Source organism: Quercus suber, unplaced genomic scaffold, assembly GCF_002906115.3.
Source record: "Quercus suber isolate HL8 unplaced genomic scaffold, Cork oak 2.0 scaffold_701, whole genome shotgun sequence".
Taxonomy (NCBI): domain Eukaryota; kingdom Viridiplantae; phylum Streptophyta; class Magnoliopsida; order Fagales; family Fagaceae; genus Quercus; species Quercus suber.
This window is the reverse complement of record NW_027070142.1, coordinates 238,796-254,556: the sequence shown is the minus strand read 5'-3', so window position 1 is coordinate 254,556 and position 15,761 is coordinate 238,796. Positions and strand designations below refer to the sequence as shown.

The window sequence follows — 15,761 nt, the reverse complement described above, 5'->3', positions numbered from 1 at the left end:
CTCGTGTTCCCACAGACGGCGCCAACTGATGAATCAAGAAAATTCACCAATGAATCACACGATGCTCCTCTCGCTTCGTATACTAACCTGCACGGAACAAAAGAGAAAACCTAGCGGAGTACACCGGTGTGGTGCCGGCCAAACACCCTCCGAAGGTTAAGTCAGAAAGTATGCTCACAACTCTAGAGTGCTAGAATGGGTTAATTATGCGTACCTTGGCTTGTGAGGGTATTGGGGCTTTTATAGTGGCTTGAGGTTGGCATCCCTTCCTTGGCGCGGAAGTCTTTTCCTTATAGGACTCTTCTTGTAAAATCCTAAACGTGATGAATAAGTCTCCTCCTTATGCGGAAGATTTTTACCAAGTATACAAGATTTCTAGAGCCCTACTAGCGCAAGGACTCTATTTGGGCTCTTATGAGAATGGGTCAAAATATCCCTCATGAGGGGCTCAGCAGGCCCATGAATAACTAACCCACCATTCTTCACCCCGCCTATATTCGGCCCGTTCACATCAGGTCCGTCCACAGAGGGCCCGTGCAAATGATGGATCCGTTTATTCGGGCTTTGAGAGATACTTTTCCCCTTTCATATATAATATAGATATAGATATAGATATAGATTCGTAGCTTAGTTGCTTCTTTGCCTTTTTTTTCAAGTTTTGTTGGGCTCAAAAATCATGTAATTCAGCAGCTCTTGTCAGTCTTTCTGTTTTAATAATGGCAATATTCCTCTCTATATCGAGTCTGTTTGTAAGGTGGATTGCCAAGCTTGTAGTTTTGTTTCTGTTTAATGACATTGAAGTTTAGCAAAAAAAAAAAAAAAAAAGGTACTTGGTTCTACGCGTGTTACATAAGTTTCTGGTTTGTGTTTTTGCTTCAGAATTTGGTTTAGCTTAACATTCAGTCTTTCATTTAATCATTTTGAAACATCTACTGCCACATTGAAAATAAATAGCTTGATCATAGTGATCTAGATGTGATTCTTATAATTTCCTGAGAAAAATGGGGTGCAGGATCTTTACTTTCCTTTCAAAATTGTGAACTTCAATGCCCTTCCTTTTCCGCCCATGTGGGCAACTTCATTGTTTAGAACACCTTGTGTTTTGTTCCCTTCGAAAAGGAAAATAAAGAAAACAATGTGACAGAGGGCCTACTGATAATCATTCAACAATAAATGTCACTATCATTGTCTCAACCACTTACACAAATTGTAAAGCTGGGAAAATATCCAAGTAAGTAGTTGTTCATTTCATTATTCAGATCGTACTAATGACCAGAAAAGTAAATGGGAGAAGAAGAAAAGGGAAGAATGCTGTGGAAACAGAATCAAATCTTTTTTTACATCTGCTTTAATTAGATAAGATTGTTGCTTGTTAGTCTCTTTTTTAAAGCTGACTTTATATTTTGATGTAGGTGCAACAACTTAGAAGTGAATGAAAGGGTGTACTGTGTACAGCATGAATACACAAAGATCTTGTTTGAATCAAAATTGATGGACATGGTTGAAGGGGCAAATGTTCAAGACTCAAGAGTTATTTTACTATAAAAAAAAAAAAAATCAAATATCTTCATAATAAGAATTTTTGTTCATATATAGGTCGGTGGTATAAAGTAGGTAGCAAAGAAGGTCATGTAGCATACAGAGAATGTACAAGTTCCTCATTGATGGATGAAACTTTTATAATGTGCAGGGAAGAACACATTAAATTCCTTCAAATACAGAATTGCAAAGTTTACTAGCCCTTGAGTGTGTACTTTCTTCGTTAGAATTTTTTACATTTCAATATTTGTTTTGTTAATGAGTAATGAATAATGAGTGTGCTAAATGCACAAATTAAGGTGTATCATACTTCATGAAATGATGTTATTACTTTTTATATATTTTTTCAAAATATAAAATCAAACTGTACACAAACATTAAAAATGAAAATGCATACATAATCATATTGAATTTCTGTGTATAAATCAATAATTTTTTCTTTATTTAATTTGGACACTCTTGTTTATCTGGATTTTTTTTTTTCTCAAAATATATATATTTTTTTTTGGTATAGATTTTTACTTTGGTAAGTGTGGCCGTGAAGTTCTTTATTAAAAAAACAAAAATTATAAGATTAATTTCGAAAGACAAGAACATCCATACTTTTTTTGTGTCTATCTCCATGTAGCTCTTTATTATGTCATATATATATATATATATATATATATATATTATATATTAATTACAAAAACTCCCTCCCCCAAAAAAAAAAAAAAAAAAATTAAAGTCACTCAATCGACCACAATATGACTGACTGCAAAAGGAATTAAGTACTAAGAAAGAGGGAAAAAAATTGGCCTTTGCCCTTTTTAAAAAACCAATTCAGCATTTTACCCTCTTTCTCAAACTAATTAGGGAAATGCCTCCCTTTTAAAAATCGATTTTCTGAAAATCGAGTTAAACTCTATAGCGGCGTTTTTAAGGAGCATATAGTGACGTTTTAAGGATATATAGTGGCATTTTGTAACTCGATCTCCATGAAGTCGAGTTATAAGTAAAAAAAAAAAAAAAAAATTGCATGTAACTTGACTTTATGGAGATTGAGTTACAAAATGCCACTATAGGTCCTTAAAACGTTACTATAGGCTCCTTAAAAACGTTGCTATAGGGCTCCTGAATTTTTTTTTTTTTTACATAACTCGATTTTAAGAAAATCGAATTTCAAAATAGAGGCATTTTTCTAATTAGTTTGGTAAATAGGACAAAATGCTAGATTTTTTTTTTTTTTTTAAATGGGCATTTGCCCATTTTCTCCTAAGAAAGAGTGATGGAATATTTCCAAACAATTAATAACAATTGATTTTTTTTTTTTTGGAGAAACAACACAGATTGAATGTATATATACATATAAGTGGTCCAATGACCCCAACTAAAATACACAAGAAAAGCCATGACTCACTGGGAGCCGCTCTCCAAACAATTATCGTCATTCTTCAACGTATATTGGTTTAAATTCCTTCTTCAAAATTATTATTCCAAGTTTCTTTCTCAAAAAAAGTTTCCAATCTTTTCAACCCATATATATATATATATATATATGAGAAGAAAAAAAGAGTTTCAAAACTTTCGTCCATTATAAATTAATGAATTTATTTCAAATTTATATAATTCCCTTCCGTCCATTTATTATATTAAATTCAATTGCAAAGATGAAAATCATATTCTCATCTACTTATTGACCCTGTTTTGTAGACACTCGTGAATTAGCGGTGGTTCATTCTCATCTCATCTCTTCTCCAAAGGTCCATATCAACTACCCTCAATTTCTTCCGTCAATGGTTAATATTTTATTTTTATTAATGACAATGTAGACCGTCACAGAGTTGTAATAATCTGTACACTTTTCAATTTGGACTTTTATAGGATACTGTACTCTCTCTTTTTTGGAAATGTACATATTATAGCAGGGGCGGCTCAACATAATTTGGGGCCTAAGGCGAAAATTTTATGTAGTCTTTTAGGTTAATTTGATACATTAAATATATAATTTGATGAATAATGCCCATGAAACTAATGTTAATTTCATATAGAGACTTGAATATCATAGTTGAACCATAAATATTAATAAAAATATATTACAATTACAAAAATTAAAGTCTCAAATTGTTAGGAGAGATTAATTTATAATTGATGATTTAACACATTTGCAACATTTTTTTTTTTTGAAACATTTTAGGATTTCAATTAGATTAGGGTTCTATTGGTCTTGTATATTGAAAAAACACTATAAAATGTTCACAATATTATGTGACATTGACTTTGATTGATTAAATTCATCAATTTAACTAATGAATGTTTAAGTCACTTTTTTGTGATTAGTAATATGACAATTTGTAAACTAATAGCAAAATTTATAGTATTTTTAACATTACTAATAAAAAAAGTGCATAATTTTATAAAAATATATATAATTTCATAAAAATTTGGGCCTTTAACCATGAGATGTAGGGCCTTTTTTTCTAAGGTGATTTTTTTATTTTGGGTGGGGCCTTAGGCCTAGGCCTAACTTGCCTAGGCCTTGAGCCGGCCCTGTATTATAGTAACATGTTTCTACGACGTAACCTAGAAGGTTGGCCAAGTTGGTTGGGCTCTTGGTCTCAAAGTGCTTGTACTGGGCTTGACTAGGTGTGCTCCCTAGTTCGAGTACACCTAGTCAAGCCCAGTACAAGCACTTTGAACCATACTAGTATAATGGAAACTAAGATTTTTCCTTTCAATTTTTCAAATTTAATTTAAACCATAAATTCGATTAATTTCATTTCAAAAAAAGATGATTTTTTTTTAAACAAACTCTTTGCAAGCAGTTTAATTTTTTTTTTATCATATTTTTAGTATTCTACTTTATGTTCTACCACCAAACCACAATTTTTTTTTTCCTTCACTTTATGAAGTAAATAAAGAATAAAATGAAAAAAAAAAATTCAAAACCTTGCTATACAAGTAGAATATAGGGCAAATTACAACTTACTTACCTGTGGTTTGGTCGAAATTAAGTTACTTATCTGTAGTTTAAAATTTGACACTTTACTCACTTGAAGTTAGCTCAGTTAGATTTCTGTAACCCACATCTATTAAAAACAGAACTAAATATGTAATTTTGCTCCACTTTTATGTCTATTTCCTCCAAAAATACTAAAAACATAAAATACAAGATCAAATAAGATAATAAAAAAGCAATTCATTGGAACACTTGTATAATGGAATTTCAAACTACAAATAGATAACTAAAATTTCGGTCAAACCTCAAATGGTAAAGTGTCAAATTTTAAACCATATGGAAGCAACTTAAATTCCAGTCAAATCATATATAGGTAAGTTGTAATTTGCCCTAAAACAGGGACGGACCCTGGATTTTAAGCTAGCAGGGCCTAGAGTATAAAGAGAGAGAGAAAAAAAAAAAAACTCCAAATAGGTATCCATATAGTATTAAAAAATTATAAATACTCAAAATCTTTGTTTCTAAATACATTAAGATACAATCATTTACCAAAAAAGACAAACAAAAATAAAATAATGTCTCTTTTTAATACTAGGCTAGCTAGGATTTTTTTTTTTTTTTTTTTTTTTTTTGTTGAAGTTAGAGCATTCACATTGGTGGTGTTAAAAATTTTCTTTTTAATACTAGGCTAGCTAGGATTTTTTTTTTTTTTTTTTTTTTTTTGTTGAAGTTAGAGCATTCACATTGGTGGTGTTAAAAATTTTAGCTTTTAGCACATCAAAAAGTTACTTTATCTATTTTACCACCTCACTTTACAATACACCTGATGGTGCAAGAAAAACACCAAGTCAATCACTCGTCCATATGGCCGTCCATAGCAATGTTCAGAGCGGAGAGCGAATGGTTGGTACATTCGTCCCTCCTTTACCATCCTTCTTCTTCTTCTATACACTCGTCCAATGAAGGACGAGTGGGCAGTGAATCTCGTCCTTCTTTAATGATGGACGAGGTAAATTCACCAAGAGTTAGACTAAGCACACTTCCAACCAAAAGTCGTATTGCTTGAATCTCAACACAGTTCCCAAAGAGGTGACCCTTATGACAGTTAAGGAAGTTACCCTCTGAATCCTCCAAACTCTACGACGATTAGGAGAAATAACCAATTTCTAATGCTATATAAAGGCCATTCTGCGCAGAGGTAAGGGGACTTTTTTCTTTTTGGTAAATTCTAGAGAAGAAGTTAAGGAAGTCTTGAGGGCTCTTTTTCCTTTCAATCTACTAACTTTACCATCGGAGAATTAAAGGCCGGCTTCCACCGATCTGCTCTGATTTACTTTGGTTTTCCAGGACTCATTCTTCAAGATCAAGAGCATCCGAAGATTTTTCAGCCCACTGATTCCTTAGAACTTATCAACACCCAATATCAAATGTTCTATTTTTTTTTTTATAACTTCATTTAAAATAATATAAACAATTCATTAAAATAATAATCTTAATAAAATATTTTATTTTATTTTTAACAGTTTACTATAGTCAACTGGTATTTATACCAGTTTACTGTAATTGCAAAAAAACTGACTTTAGTTTCTCTAATAATATATGATTTTTTGGTTTTTTGGTTGTAAAATTTTTTTTTTTTACTAAAATACAGTCACCATTATGAATATTTTTATTGTTTTTGTTAAATTTTTTAGTTGGATAGTTGTTATTTGGGTTAGACTAGTTAGACTTATTGTAGAGAAAGAAGACCTAAGGTTTTGGAAAGAGTCTAACTTAAAAAATAAAGTAAAATTTATAACTAATGAAAAAATAAATTGGACCCAGAGGGCCCGAGCCCTCTTGAGCCCCACTTGGTCCATCCCTGCCCTAGAATATAAAGTGAAACGTAAAGAGTTGGTATAGCTTGCTTCTTTTTATTTTTAGTTGACAAAGCATCTTCATTCATACAAAAATACGTAAGTACGTGTCCATAGTGGACCAATATGAAAATTAATTACAATTGGCTAATTTAACAGTCGTGAAAAACTGTTTCTGATATTATTATTGTCTATATATGTCAAGAATTATGGATCACTTGTAAATGGTGCACATACCAAATAATTTCTGAATCGAGTAGAACCTCACTGAGATGAACCTCCAATCATATCATACTAGTTGCGTATTTATCAAGAAGAAGAAAAAAAAAAAAACTCTATATAGTAGCCACCAAATTTATTCACAACACGAACATATATTGAATATCCACCTCCAAATATTTTCTAATTAATCTTCCATGGAATCACAAACAACAAAGCCACCACCACCACCTCCTCCTTTCTCATCATTACCAGTAGATGAGAACCAAAAAGCCACCGAATTCCGAGTTTTCTCAGTATCCAAACCTCACATGCTAGCTTTCCACCTTGCATGGCTTTCACTCTTTTCATGCTTCTTCTCAACTTTTTCAATCCCACCTCTCCTCCCCATCATCCGTGATGACCTCAAGCTCACCGACGCCGATATAGGCCACGCCGGAATAGCCTCCTTCGTCGGCTCAATCTTCTCTCGCCTTGGCATGGGGCTGGCGTGTGACCTATTAGGCCCACGCATTGCTTCTGCAACACTCTCTCTTCTCACTGCACCTATCATTCTTGCCACAAGTCTAGTCTCATCACCTCAGTCCTTCATTCTCATTCGGTTCCTTATAGGTTTCTCCTTAGCAAACTTCGTTGCCAACCAGTTTTGGATGAGCTCCATGTTCTCTACCAACGTTGTTGGCCTTGCTAATGGTGTTGCAGCTGGTTGGGCTAACATGGGTGCTGGTGTAACACAATTAGTCATGCCATTTCTATACAACATCCTTATAAAATATTTCAACATAGTACCTTTTACAGCTTGGCGTGTTATTTTTATAGTACCTGCTACGTTTCAAGTAATAACAGCTATAATGGTGTTAGTATATGGCCAGGACTTCCCTACCGGTAACTATAAAAGATGTCGTACACAGTACACAGAACAAACCCAAAATGAGAATTTTTTCGGGATTCTTTTTCGTGGATTAAGGAATTATAGAGGGTGGATTTTAGCACTAACATATGGGTATGGTTTTGGAATAGAGTTGACAACTGATAATGTTATAGCACAATATTTCTATGATAGGTTTGATGTGGATCTTCAATTAGCTGGGACTATCGCAGCTAGTTTTGGAATGGCTAATCTATTTTCAAGGCCAATAGGAGGAGTGATTTCTGATAAGATGGGGAAGAGGTTTGGGATGAGAGGGAGGCTGTGGGGGTTGTGGGTGGTGCAAACTGTGGCTGGCTTGTTGTGTGTGTTGCTCGGACGAATCAACTCTCTGTGGGGTTCCATTGTTGTGATGTGTGTCTTCTCTGTGTTTGTCCAAGCGGCTAGTGGCCTCACGTTTGGCGTGGTTCCTTTTGTTTCCCAAAGGTAAGTTGGTCATCATTAAACTCCATGCTTTTGTAGCCAGTTAAAAAAAATTGTGTTTCCCATAGGCCATGACACATAGAAATCAAAAATACAACATGACAAACAATTTTCACAGCATGCTAAAATGACAGGTGATGATTATAGCTCTATTGTATTTTCATGAACTTATTGCTAATTATTTACATTATACATTTATCACAACAATATTATATCCATAAACTCATTGAAAATATATTGGGACAACTATTGTTTTGGCTCCTAAGTATGTGGCTATCTAGTTTAGCTTATAAGCATATTTTCAAAGTAGCATCCTTTTAGGTATAGTTACACTTTTGTCTTGACTTATAATTAAACAAAGTAAATCGATGAGAATATGCTTTGAGGTTAAATTGTCTCTTAACAATGATGATGTCAATTTAATTCCTAAAATTTCAAAAATTGTTCAAGTGAAATGTGTAAATTGCATATCTTTCAAACACTTTAATCTAGTATTAATAAAAATATAACTTATTTTAGGTTGAATTACTAGATTTCTAAGAAGAAAAGTGCAGCCAAAATCATGCAGACAAAATCAATATAACTAATGGAAAAAAATAAATTTTAGTTTTAACACAGTTTATGGACTACATCACGACAATAGTAACCTGTCTCAATTGATGCTAACCCAAATAAATCTTAAGAAATATCTAGTGAAATAAAAGTAACCAATTCAGTTTATCACTCTTTCTCTTTCGAATACCAAATTCACAGAACAAATCTATGTCGTTACGTGGCAGTTAAAAACCAAAAATAGAAGTGTCGAGTAGGTAGATGACGGTAAGTCATGAGTCATTGTTTCTATGGGCTCCACTCACAACCCAATAATGCTGGCCCTATGTGTTAGGTTAAGATACGAAGACCCATGTCACTTTTTGTTTGTCCATATGTGTCTAATGTGAATGAGAATATTCATGACTTCTGTTTTGTATTAATCATTGCACCCCCTCTTCTTTTTCTTGCTAAATATCATATTTAGCTTTGTCGACACAAAAATCATATTTAGCTTTGTCGACACGAGAGGTGTGATAGTTATATAACTGCGTTTGTATAAACAGTAAAAAAAACTGTGTTTTGGGTTTAAAATAAATGTTTATAAAAAAATTTTAAAAAAAATTATAAAAAATTATGGTTGCAAAACAGAATTTTTAGTTTTAAAAACCCTATTTTAATCTCCCTAAACGTTTAACCAAACGGACCTAACAAGTATACATAACATAGTTGAAAGCACGATTTCAATTATCAAAACACTCAACAATTTCACCATTTCATAGTTATAACTAAACATATAATACAATTTTCTTTAGAGTGTGTACAACAGTGTATAACTTAGATACGTACCAATAATTAGTGGTGATGCAATAGTTTGATAATATGTGGTTTTGCAGGTCACTGGGAGTCATATCAGGGATGACAGGGAGTGGAGGGACTGTGGGGGCAGTGGTGACACAGCTATTATTGTTTTCAGGCTCTAAATTCTCAAAGCAAACTAGCATTTCTCTAATGGGTATGATGATGATCGTGTGTACGCTTCCAATCACACTTATTTACTTCCCTCAATGGGGTGGTATGCTTTGTGGTCCGTCCTTGGATCGCGAGAAAGCCATTGAGGATTATCACCTGCTTGAATAATGTATCGGTAGGGGAGAAAAATCAGTATGGGTTTCAATTGTTTAAGCCAGTAGTTCGTTCCTTGATCATCAAGTTGGTAAAGTGGCACAGAATAATTCATTGTTTTAAGCCACTGACAACATTAATGTAATTATGACAAATAAGATTGTCAACTTAAATTGCTTATACAGGAACGAAAGTAAATTCTTAGACCATGTGAAATAGTCTATAGAATCACTGTCCATTTGAAAGGATGTTTACGGATGAAGAAATCGCTAATAGTAATGGAATACTCCCTAACCAAACCATTTTTGTTTTTACATTTGCCATATACTCATGTGATAAGGAGATATTCCCTTGTCACAACCCTTACTTCCAGAAAAAACTTTCCTATAAACTAGTTTGAGGAAAATTCATCCGAAAATTCATTCAGAAAATTCATCCAACTTACTACATGACGATTGATTAAACCAAACTTTCCTATAAACTAGTTTGAGGAAAATTCATCCGAAAATTCATTCAGAAAATTCATCCAACTTACTACATGACGATTGATTAAACCATAAGGAGAGGATATTCATTTGTAATAACCATACCACAACTTCTTCAGGAAAAAGTTCTCCAATTCCAACCCGTGACGTTAAAACCACTTGCATGTATTTTTAGTCACATTGCCTATTTAATGAATTACATGACTTATTTAAGTAATTCATTTGGATGGTTAGTAATAAGTTGGAGGAAGCCATTGAAATCCAAGTTTTATCGTAGGAAGCCATTAAAATCCAACTCTTATTACAGGAAGCCAACATTTAGTTGCTCACCCAACTTTTATCCAGAAGCAGGGAGGAGATACAGGTGCCTTGAATAACATGCATGGCGGGCTACGTGTTTTTTAAAGGATTCCACCATGTATTTTGCTTAAAGCTGCATAGCCTGTGGGTCAGTCTTAAGTGTCTAGCTGCAGCTTTTATATCAAACTTTTTTGTACGCCGTTATGCAGTTTCAATCCAACAAAAATTCTCTCTTATTAAGAGGGGAAAAAAATACAACTTTTATTAAATAATATAGAGTTACCTAAGTGAAAATTTTACTTCCATGTCAATTTGGGTATTATGAGCTTCTATTGGAATCATCTGTGAAGAACTTCCATGTCAAGTGAGAATTATGAGCTTCTATTGGTATCAACTGTGAAGAACTGTGGATATTATCAAAGTCTAAGACAGACGGGGTAAAGAAACAGAGAACAAAAACAAGTGTTTACGAAACAGTTAATTCATTAATTGCGTCATGGCTGATGCAACGGGTATCATTGATTCAGTCCAAAAATAACCTGTACGCGTGTTCCTAATCCTCTCTCTTCATTTAGAATCAACTATGAATTATGTAAGTCGGTACTTGCGCTATCACAACTGAATTATGGTCTATGCAAAGGGACAAATTATCATTCAGTGTCAAACTCCATAGCAGTTCTTTCTCTCAATAAGAATATTGATGCTAGGCTGTATGATGATGACTTCATGAAAAATTGTGAGCTACTCTTGATCTTTGAATAGGAATTCTGGAAGATTCAACACCCCTAGAGAAGGAAACAAATTAGTGAACTTTATTGACAATAATGTCCATCAAATGTCCTCAATTTTCAATGACTTATCATGCACCTAAAGATTTAGCTTTATTCTTACTTCTGAATTCACACACACAGACAAAAGTGAACCACAAGTAAGGAATCAAAACCAACTGCAGTGGAAGGAAACAAAAAAACAAAATATTTCCAGAAAAGTTCATTCAGAGATTGCATCATGGCAAATGCAAAGGATATGGGTGCTACACCTAGAGTTCCTTAATTGAATTCAATCGTATGGTCATATTGACCAATATAATGAAAACAGTGTTGTTATGTTTTTCAAGGATAATTAAATTACCATGTGGTTCATTGATCCCATAATGTTGAATTTAATTAGGGAACCTAAAGTACAATATCTAAGTAGCCGTATCTAAGTTTTACTCGAACAATATCATTGGTCCGAACTTTAAGCCCCTAACTCATGTCACAATTCTGGTACAGAGAGTGACCATTGTTTTGCTTTTAATTAGAAGTTTCCTACAAGATATTTGCATTTTCCATCTATTAACTTGACTAAAAATGAAAAACAAAAGTCTTCCAAAGATATATAGAAGGAAGGAGTAACAAAGGATGTCTTTCATTCGATGGAACTACCCTAAAGCTAAAGATTATTACTTGCGTACAGAAGCAGATAAATTTAACCATAGTTAAATTACCTTTTTAGTTGTTTTATGAATAATGCATCAAAGCTCCATTTCTAATAAAAGAAAAAGTACCCTGATAAAAAATTGTTGGCAAAGTCCACCAGCCACCTAGAATTCCAACCAAAGAGATCGTTTCTTCTTTTAGTTCAACTTTAGCAAGGCAGAGAAGCTTATAGTCTTGTACTTCAACCTTTTTGGCATATAACGACTGCAAAGCAAAAGACCACCACCAATTGTTACATGTAGGTAAAAGCAACCTATGTAAGGGCAGTACTTTACTAAGACCTAAATTCAAGACACCCAAATGAGACTTAAGTTGAACCCCCTTATTTTTATCCTGAGCTAATAATTTGTTTGCTCCATCCTATTTTCAATTATTGAATTCCATCGTAAATTGTAATGGAGTGGAGTGCATGCAACTGATTGACATGTCAATTTGAATAACATTCCATGAATGATTGCCCTGGACAAACTGGCAGATGATCAGATTATATGCCGGTAGTGACAGGTGAGATATAGGTATGCAATGAATACACAAGTGGCTATAAGAAACCGCAGCAAGACAAGTGTCGGAAATAGAAATTTTAGGAAACAAATCATGTGGTAGTATTTTTTTTTTTCCCTCTCTTTCCTTATAAGTACATTATGTGGTCGTCTCTCATGGCCAGATGGGAAATACACTATCATCGATTGGGCATATGAATTGGTGTTTTCATTGGTGGAACCAACTACCCTCAATTACGAAGTTGAACTTGCAGTTAAACTAAACAATCCCTAGTGTCTAAAAAACCTGACACTAGGTGCTGTATAATGAACTCCCTAAATAACATTTACATACCATAAAAACTAAAGATCCAGGCTGTGAAACATGTAATGCAGCAAGTATTAAAAGAAATATAATGAAAACAGATCACACCTTAACTTTATACAAGTGAGGTTCTTGGCGCATAGATTGTTGACATACCTGCAACATGTAAAGTTTGGAGTCAAGAGCTTACAGAGGAATAGTCATTCATAGAATCTATATAGTAGTAATTTTTTATCTTTGTATTTGAAAATATACATCCTATGGGACAAGCATATATTGATTCAAAGATATCTTTTCATATGATGTTCAACATGATCACGTAAGTTATTCAGCTGTTTGAAAATCCACATTTTTTTCAACCGAGTTATAGTGTTAAACGCCAGGGGATAGATAGCCTCACAATAACTACTAGTTTGTGCATGTCATAATGGATTAGACTGAAACTCCCTTATTACTTTTTCTTAAGTCTCAATCAATAAATGCAACAAAGTAAAGTGGAATGTGTTGGGTATACATGTGCGAGCGAAGTCTCACATTGAATACTAATAATAAGGGTGAGTGGTTAATAAAGCATAGTTGGGCCCAAACCCATAGGCTTAAGCTTTTGGGTCAAGTGGTTCCCTATATGTAATATCAACAACTCAATTGGGTCTCTCCCCAACAGAATGCATCCTCACCTGATCAACAAAAACATATACTGAGAGAGGACTGGGCTTCGTGCTGAGGAGGAATAAAATAACTTTAATTGTGAGTGCAATAGGGTGATCCAAGTTCGTCAAAACAGTAAGAAAGAAAAAAACTGGCAGCCAGAATTTCCTGGCATACATCCAGAACGGTTGTCGATCTTCTTCCGCATCAGAATCATCCAAGAAGTGGCGATCATCTAGTAAAATATCATGACCTGGATAGTTGAAAATTTGAGATTTAAAGCATGGACTTTACATACAGGTAATTTAAATTCACACAAAAACTCCCACAATACTAGCTGACTCATTTTGCTCACCATCCATTGCATAAGCAATACGAGGCCAAAAAATTTTTGATCCAAGTACAATGGACACACCAAAAATGCTTCCAATACTTAAAGTACTCCCTGAAGAATCTCATCACAAAAACCATATTACAAATAGCATTGGTTGCATATTAAACAAATAACATAATGAGGCATACATTGCATTAGTAAGGACATAAAAAGCTAAAAAATTTTCAACTTCAACATAAGTTAATAAGCAAAGTAGAAGTCCCATAAAGTAATTATAATACAACTCTTAACGGTATAGCATTTCTACACTAGATTTACATAATAGCACCACACTAAAGTGGGCAGTTTTGTGTGTGTTTTTGTGAGGGTGAGAGGGGTGGGGGGGAGGGCAGCAGCATGGGGGAAGATTTTGACGAAAGATAATCTTAGAAAGAGAAGAATCACACTAGTAGACTGGTGCTGTTCATGTAGGTGTAGTGGGGAGTCAATGGATAATTTGTTGCTTCATTGTGATTTTGCCTTTCCATTTTGGGGGCTATGTATTTTATCTTCTTGGAGTCAATTGAGTGATGCCAAGTAGAGTATTTGATTTACTGGTTGGGTGGAGGAATTGGTTCGGTAAATGCTTGTCTGCTATGTGGAATTTAGCTCCTTTGTGTTTGTTGTGGCTTTTGTGGCATGAGTGGAATTCTCATACCATCAAAAATATGGAACGTTAGTAGGGGAGTTGAGGCTTTCAGTTCTTAGATTACTCAGTGAATGGTCCACTACCCTAGGTTTTAGCACCTTTGCTGATCCGATATCCTTTATTTGTAATTCTTAAGATACAATTCTTTAGACTATCTTACACTTCGTATTGTTAATGAAATAGTTTTTTTTTTTTTTTTGAATGTAAGCTTTTACTTATCAGAAAAAATAACAGCACCACACTAAATGGATGGACCAACAATAAAACCACATGACTATCTCATATTATAAAACCATTTACTTTAAAAGAAACTCCCTTCCCAGCTAATGAGCTCTAGCTCAATTGGCACCTTCTCCTCTTGCAAGAGTTAGGTGGAGGGTGAGGTCGAGCGTTCAAAACCCATTGAGTGTGTGTAACTTGCCAAATAGTTGTACGGTTAGCAATTCTTTCAAGTAGACGCAGACTATATCACATTTCATTGGAAAACAAGGAAATCAAACTTATATACTCAATAGAATGAAACAGAATACTCTAGCATAAGTTACCAGTTTATTATCCCGGCACAAACACAAGCATTATCTAACTGCACAAAAACAAAAGCTAAACATGATGGGAACTATATTATACCCAAAAAAAAAAATCACCTTTCAGATTGTAAACATGGTAATTTCAACTAAAAAAAAAACTTAAATTAGCAACACACCCATGTTTAAGCTCAATTTCAAACATCTACATAACGTAGCAAATTGTTAATTATGCAAAGCTTAAGCCTTCAAAATGAAAAACCCAGATACAGAACCTCAAGATTTTGCATTAATAAAACAAATTAACAGCTAAACAGAGCCACAGTAAGAGTTTCTTACCTGAAAAGCAGAAATATTTTCTCTGTGTATATAATTTAGAATGAAATGTTGAGGCATAGTTGCGAAGAACAGGTTCAAGGCCCTTTATTGACATCTTCAAAGGCTCAAATTTGGCATAGACTATACAAGCAATATGGCACACAAAGAATATAAGAAAAAATAAATAAATTATTAAAAAAAAAAAAAATCAAACTTTTGCTTGAGAAAACTCAAACACAGAGAGGGGCTTACAGAACTTTCTAGAATGAGAGATTGGTGGAGAAGAAGAGGTTATTGCAGTGAGAGATTGTCTAATTGGATGAAGAAATTTGATTGTGTGCGCCATTTTTTCACTGTGTTATTATTGTGATCATCATTTCTGCCCGTGAAGACTAAAGTTGAGAAAGCACGGAAATGGATCTTTCGGACCATAAGCAAAACACGGGAACCGCCGTCGTTTTGTCTTGTCCCAAAATCCCATAAAAACCTTTTTTTTTTTTTTTTTTAGGTTATAATTTTTTTTTTTTTTTTTTTGCCTTTTCCTAAAATTCCATAAAAACATTTTTTGTTTTTAATTTTAGGTTAAAATGAAATTCACAACTTCTAAGTTTTGAGACTTG

At 33.8% G+C, this 15,761-nt stretch overlaps 2 protein-coding genes across 6 annotated transcripts; one reads left to right on the top strand and one right to left on the bottom strand.

Annotated features, from left to right (window-relative positions):
• The first annotated feature begins 6,480 nt into the window (after positions 1-6,480).
• Positions 6,481-9,768, top strand: LOC112014657 (high affinity nitrate transporter 2.7). The gene is made up of 2 exons (XM_024047052.2): positions 6,481-7,906; positions 9,331-9,768. The coding sequence occupies exons 1-2, from the start codon at positions 6,750-6,752 to the stop codon at positions 9,572-9,574; spliced, it is 1,401 nt and encodes a 466-aa protein (XP_023902820.1). The 5' UTR covers positions 6,481-6,749; the 3' UTR covers positions 9,575-9,768.
• Positions 9,769-10,782: 1,014 nt separating this feature from the next.
• On the bottom strand, positions 10,783-15,607 carry LOC112014530 (uncharacterized). Of its 5 annotated transcripts, none has more exons than XM_024046918.2 (7): positions 15,394-15,606; positions 15,163-15,282; positions 13,633-13,722; positions 13,307-13,530; positions 12,738-12,785; positions 11,834-12,029; positions 10,783-11,129 (listed from the first exon to the last, which is right to left on the bottom strand). In XM_024046918.2, exons 1-6 carry the CDS (start codon positions 15,485-15,487, stop codon positions 11,847-11,849), a joined length of 759 nt encoding a protein of 252 aa, XP_023902686.1. In that variant the 5' UTR covers positions 15,488-15,606; the 3' UTR covers positions 10,783-11,129; positions 11,834-11,846. The 5 variants fall into 5 exon arrangements, with proteins under 5 accessions (XP_023902686.1, XP_023902693.1, XP_065622453.1 ...); XM_024046925.2 differs by having other exon boundaries at positions 11,894-12,029; positions 15,394-15,605; XM_065766381.1 differs by having other exon boundaries at positions 15,399-15,600.
• Positions 15,608-15,761: the final 154 nt, after the last annotated feature.

Excerpts from the sequence above, each read along its gene's own strand:
- LOC112014530 (XM_024046918.2), bottom strand. The coding sequence starts at position 15,487 with ATGGCGCACACAATCAAATTTCTTCATCCAATTAGACAATCTCTCACT. Across the intron at positions 15,283-15,393 it reads CTCTCATTCTAGAAAGTTCT|TCTATGCCAAATTTGAGCCT; the intron begins GTAAGCCCCTCT and ends TTGCTTGTATAG. Across the intron at positions 13,723-15,162 it reads AAAATATTTCTGCTTTTCAG|GGAGTACTTTAAGTATTGGA; the intron begins GTAAGAAACTCT and ends GAGATTCTTCAG.
- LOC112014657 (XM_024047052.2), top strand. The coding sequence starts at position 6,750 with ATGGAATCACAAACAACAAAGCCACCACCACCACCTCCTCCTTTCTCA. Across the intron at positions 7,907-9,330 it reads GTTCCTTTTGTTTCCCAAAG|GTCACTGGGAGTCATATCAG; the intron begins GTAAGTTGGTCA and ends GTGGTTTTGCAG.